We start from the raw sequence: 5261 nt of genomic DNA on the forward strand, positions 1-5261 counted from the left end.
AAAGCTAACATGAGGATATCTTCCATCATAAGTATAAGCATCAGATTGGGAGGAAAATTATTTATTAAAGGTAAATATTTCTACTGGGTAAGCATAAATAGCTTGACTACTAAAAAAAACAATAACCTTATATATAAAGTCGATATGAATTTTGTGATTACTGTAGACAAGGCAAAATAACCCAATTAAAATGGTTATTATTCACATAATTTGCATTTTCTTTTGGAGGAAGAAGTCAGTCTTGAAAGAAGTTGATACTGACATGTCCAGCATGTCTATGTGACTGTGAAGACAGAATATCATAAAAACAAGATGTCATTGGAAAGCATTCAAGCAAGCAAGATTTTGGATGCTACTTACCTGTGCACGCATGCACACACACACACACACACACACACACACACACAGTGTCTCTCTCTCTCTCTCTCTCATGAATAAGAGACTTAACACTGCTGGCGTTTACAATTTAATAACTTATTTTGCTAGATTCATTAGGAACATGGAAAAAAGAAATCTAACAGTTGTCAGGGAATTCGTCCTTCTGGGACTCCCTAGCTCGGCAGAGCAGCAGCACCTCCTGTCTGTGCTCTTTCTCTGTATGTATTTAGCCACCACCTTGGGGAACATGCTCATCATTGTGACGACTGGCTTTGACTCTCACCTCCATTCCCCTATGTATTTCTTCCTTAGTAACTTGGCCTTTGCTGACATCTGCTTTATGTCGACTACAGTCCCCCAAATAGTAGTGAATATCTTGACTGGCACCAAGAATATCTCTTTTGCAGGCTGCCTCACCCAGCTCTTCTTCTTCGTTTCTTTTGTGAATATGGACAGCCTCCTTCTGAGTGTGATGGCGTACGATAGATATGTAGCGATTTGCCACCCCTTACATTACACTGCCAGAATGAACCTGTGCCTTTGTGTCCAGCTAGTGGCTGGACTGTGGCTTGTTACTTACCTCCACGCCCTCCTGCACACTGTCCCAATAGCACAGCTGTCCTGTGCCTCCAATATCATCCATCATTTCTTCTGTGATCTCAGTCCTCTCCTGCAGCTCTCTTGCTCTGACGTCTCCTTCAATGTAATGATCATTTTTGCAGTAGGAGGTCTATTGGCTCTCACGCCCCTTGTCTGTATCTTCATATCTTATGGACTTATCTTCTCCACTGTTCTGAAGATCACCTCTACTCAGGGCAAGCAGAGAGCTGTTTCCACCTGCAGCTGCCACCTGTCAGTGGTGGTGGTGTTTTATGGCACAGCCATCGCCGTCTACTTCAGCCCTTCCTCCCCCCATACGCCTGAGAGCGACACTCTGTCAACCATCATGTATTCAATGGTGGCCCCGATGCTGAATCCTTTCATCTATACTCTAAGGAACAGGGATATGAAGAGGGGACTTCAGAAAATGCTTTTCAAGTGCACAGTCTTTCAGCAGCAATAATGACCTCAGTGACTGAATTAAATAATACTAATGTGGTGATAAGAAAGTGTGACTAGATGCTCACAATAACAGTGAGAAGAGAAACCAACTGCTATTAAATGTCTCCCTTATGCTAGAAATCGTGTTAAGCACTTTATATGAATTATCACATTAAATCCTCTGAGTAAATATATAAAAACTATATAGCATTCTTTATACAGAAAGTGAATCTTAGGGAAGTTAAATAGTCTGCATACAAACCATAGCTGATAAATAGTTTCTGACTCCAGTACAAATATGCCTTAGTGATGAAAATCTCTGTGATATAGTTCCTGAATGCTACATATTAAGATAAATTTTCCTAAACTTCTTGTCTGTGAGTTCAGATTTAGAATTAAAGGGGCATAAATTCTAATGTTAATTTGACAATGTGGTAGAACACATTTTAAATAGTCAGTCTTCTTAAAAATCACTAAAATAATTTATTCAAGTTTTAAAGTATGTATGCTTTCCTCCAATCCCCTCTCACTTCAAATACAGTCAATGATTTTATTCTATTGATTTTATTCTATTGACTCATGTCCTTGTCATGTGTGTCCCTAACTGATCTCAGGCATAGAGGAACTCAGAATCTCCCAGCCATCTTTATAGGGCAGGGGCTAGCTGATCTCCCCCAACAACTAGGAGAGCTTTGGTTATACAATATCTTTAGAGAAGAGATCAGGTTCTCAGTTGCATTTTTCATATGGGGAATACATTAACTTCTTTCAAAAGAGAGCCTCATGCCCAATCCCTTGGGTTTTATTTTATCTTGCTTTCCTAACAAAAAATTAACATACTGTATGCAAAAATAATTATATTTGAGGTCATTCAATTAAATAGACTCCATTTAAGATATTAACCATCCAATCCAATCTAGTTGTTTATTCAACCTATTCCGGTTCCTTTCTACAATTTTACATCTGAGAATGAACTAAGATCATTTCTGCCTGTCCTTTTCTAGAATTAAAATGTCTGCTCCTAGACCTCTGTAATTTCTTGAATGAACACATGTATAATATTTAAAACCTTATAAACACACACATGCACCCCTTCTCAAGGAAGACCAAATACATACACACATAAGAAAATTTAAATCCATTCAGGGAAAAAAAGTTTCTTCAAAAAAGCAACAATGTTGATATAGATATTTTAGTTCTTCTAACATGTATACCTAATTTATAATACCAAATAGGGTAAAAAAAATTACCTATTAGGTGCTATGCTTATTACATGGGTGATGAAATAATATGTATACCAGACTCCTGTGACATGCAATTTACCTGCACAAATCTGCACATGTACCCCTGAATCTAAAATAACAGTTTAAAAATGTAGATTCTCAGAATATAAATAAATAAATAAAAGCATTGGTGAAGTAAATTGTAACTTCAGTTTTGCCCAATAAAAATGGGTAAAATGTGTCTGTAGTTAAAAGATTATGTCACAAAAGTGAATTCAATCCTTCACTAGAGTGTAGGTGTAGAAAACTGTTTAAGATTACAAGTTTCGGTGCAGGACACTGCTAGGGTTTAGAGACCATCCATGTTAGGCTTTCAAATATCCCCCAGGCCAGTCTCAGGTTGGGCAGCTTACTACCCCATGACATCCAATATTATATTGACATACTGATTTCATTTCTCTTGGATGTATACCCAATAGTGATTGCTGGATCATACAGTAGTTCTATTTTTAATTTTTTGAGTAAACGTCATACTGTTTTCCATAAGGGCTATACTAATCTACATTCTCACCAATAGTGAAGAAAGATTCCTTTTTCTCCATATCCTCATCAAACTTTTTTTATGTTTTGACTTTTTTAATCGCCATTCAGACAAGTGTGAGGTGCATCTCACTGCGGTTTCAATTGGCATTTCCATTATGAATAATGATTTTGAACATTTTTTCATATCTGTTGGCAATTTGAATGTCTTCTTGTGAGAAATGTCTATTCAAGTACTTTGCTCTTTTTAAAAATTGGGTTATTTGGCAGTTTTTTGCTACTGAGTTATTTGAACTCCTTATATACTTTGAATATTAACTCCTCATCAGATGTATGGTTTGCAAATATTTTCTCCCATTTTGTAGGTCATCTCTTCATTCTGTTGGTTGTTATCTTTGCTGTACACAAGACTTTTAGTTTAGTTTACTAGCACTTGTTAATTTTAGCTTTTGTCAGTTGTAGGAGTCATATCTAAAAGATTATTGTGCATACCAATGTCATGGAGCTCCCCCTGTGCTTTCCTCTATTAGTTTTACAGTTTCTGGTCTTCTATTTATGTGTTTAATATATTTTGAGTTGATTTTTGTATATGGTGTGAGATAAGGGTCCAATTGCACTCATCTTCATATGGATATTCAGTTGTTCCAAAACCACTTATTGAAGAGATGGTCCATTCCACATTGTGTGTCCTTGGCACCTTTGTCAAAGATCAATTGACCATGAATGTATCAATTTATTTCTGTGTGTCTATTTTTATGCCAGTACCATGCCATTTTTGATTACTGTATCTTTTTCTTGCATTTTAAAATTTAATTGGCATAAAATAATAGTACATACTTATGGAGTACACAGTGATGTTTTGATAAATATAATGTACAGGTATCAGATCAAGGTAATTGACATATCCATCATCTCAAACATTTATTACTTGTTTGTGTTGAGAACATTAAATATTATCCTTCCAGGTACTTGAAACTATATATTATTAAATATATATATATATACATATATATATATATATATACATATATATATATATATGAGTTGCTCATAATAAAATTTGAGTTTCAAATCAAAATTTGAATATTGGAAACTTGTGTTATTCACACGAGCTTGATGTTTTCTCAATAACTATAGATCTTTCTGATGAGATTAGTAGTGTTGTTAATAAACGTAATTGACTTTGGCATTGTATAATGAAGTATATTAAGAAGGTCTGCATCATTCTGTGAGCCAGTATTTGCTAGATGACCAATACACGATGTTACAAAATCATGCTAATGGTTTCACATTGCAAACTGCAACTGTTTTGTAAGAGATCAATTTGTATAGTATGAACTATTCTAATGTGCAATGAAGGTGCTCCTTTAACCTTTTCTAATTGTGCATTTGTATTACATATTTCAAAAAACAATTACAACAGAATAAATGAAGTATATCTGAGATTCACTGCATTCTGTCAAGCCAGACATTAAAGAAATTTGCAAAGTTGTTCAATAATGCTTCTCATGTCATGAATTTGTTATTTTTATAAATTATTTTTAATAAAAATATTGTTATGGCATTAATTAAAAATGATTTTATTTTATTTTAATTATTAAAATAAATATGTAAATATATATTTATTAAAATATAGGAAATATAAGAAATAGGAATAAACTTAACCGAGGAGGTGAAGGATCTCTACAAGGAACACTACTAAACTCTGATAAAAGAAATTAAAGAGGACACACACAAATGGAAACATTATTTAAATTCATTCCATGTTAATTTGTTAAGATTGCCATACTACCCAAGGTAATGTACAGATTCAGTGCAATCTCTAGCAAAATACCAATGACATTCTTCACAGAAATAGAAAGAAAAACCTTAAAATTTGCATAGAATCACAAAAGGCCCCAAATAGCTCATGCAATCCTAGGCAAAAATAACAAAGCTGAAGGCATGATACTACCAAACTTCAAAATATAGAACAACAGATACAAGGGCCTACTTGAGGGTAGGGGAAGGAACATGAGAATCAAAAAACTACCTATTGAGTACTATGCCTATTACCTGAGTAGCAAAATAATCTATATA

General features: G+C 34.5%; 1 protein-coding gene across 1 annotated transcript; it reads left to right on the top strand.

Moving 5' to 3' along the window:
* Window positions 1–486: 486 nt before the first annotated feature.
* LOC100457745 (olfactory receptor 1C1) lies at window positions 487–4133 on the top strand. The gene has a single exon (XM_054560708.1). The coding sequence runs from the start codon at window positions 500–502 to the stop codon at window positions 1439–1441; it is 942 nt and encodes a 313-aa protein (XP_054416683.1). The 5' UTR covers window positions 487–499; the 3' UTR covers window positions 1442–4133.
* Window positions 4134–5261: the final 1128 nt, after the last annotated feature.

Source organism: Pongo abelii, chromosome 1 (genome assembly GCF_028885655.2).
Source record: "Pongo abelii isolate AG06213 chromosome 1, NHGRI_mPonAbe1-v2.0_pri, whole genome shotgun sequence".
NCBI classification, from domain to species: Eukaryota; Metazoa; Chordata; class Mammalia; order Primates; family Hominidae; genus Pongo; species Pongo abelii.

Excerpts from the sequence above, each read along its gene's own strand:
- LOC100457745 (XM_054560708.1), top strand. The coding sequence starts at position 500 with ATGGAAAAAAGAAATCTAACAGTTGTCAGGGAATTCGTCCTTCTGGGA.